Here is a 523-nt window from a genome sequence, read left to right as displayed (position 1 = left end):
TATTGGTAGTGTATCTTTTGACATGTATCATAGGCATGATAATAAGATATATCTTCCAGTCTGTTTTCTTTCTATTACAGCTTTTTATTGTATGATTTTTTCATTTTTTCATTCCCATTTCCCTCACCCATATGAGGGAAATGGTGGAAATTTATTTGCCAATGGTTCTCTCTGATATTTTAAAATCTTTTATCAACTCTTGATGACATATATTACTGATTTGTGTTTGTAAATGAATATGATTTTTTCCTATTCTTGTTGCAGATGGAGAGTCAGACAAAAAGATCCATGTTGAGATCAAGCCAATTAGCAATGGTAATACCCCTATATCAGCCAGTGTAGATGAACTAAGAGCTACAATTGAAGGAATGTCGTTATCACCTATGCCATTTGCCTCGGTAAGATTTTATTTTAGCGTTTCCATGTTTGGGGAAGTTGTTGCACCGTTGTGCATAGCTTTATTAAACTCTTCTGTATATTAGTATATACTTAAAGCGAGATGAGGATTTACACTACATCATAT

At 33.1% G+C, this 523-nt stretch overlaps 1 protein-coding gene across 4 annotated transcripts in view; it reads left to right on the top strand.

Moving 5' to 3' along the window:
* Nucleotides 1–118: 118 nt before the first annotated feature.
* Nucleotides 119–523, top strand: part of LOC119582070 — an 18,281-nt gene continuing 17,876 nt past the window's right edge. The window contains exon 1 of one of the 4 annotated variants that reach the window (XM_037930309.1): nt 119–398. In XM_037930309.1, coding sequence (XP_037786237.1) covers nt 369–398 — 30 coding nt within the window. In that variant the 5' untranslated portion in view covers nt 119–368. The remainder of the gene's footprint in view (nt 399–523) is intronic. The other 3 variants (XM_037930311.1, XM_037930310.1, XM_037930312.1) reach the window with 3 other exon arrangements.

This window comes from Penaeus monodon, chromosome 15 (assembly GCF_015228065.2).
Source record: "Penaeus monodon isolate SGIC_2016 chromosome 15, NSTDA_Pmon_1, whole genome shotgun sequence".
Classification (NCBI taxonomy): Eukaryota; Metazoa; Arthropoda; class Malacostraca; order Decapoda; family Penaeidae; genus Penaeus; species Penaeus monodon.
Note: the sequence above shows the minus strand (reverse complement) of the source record. Positions and strands in the feature narration are given on the sequence as shown.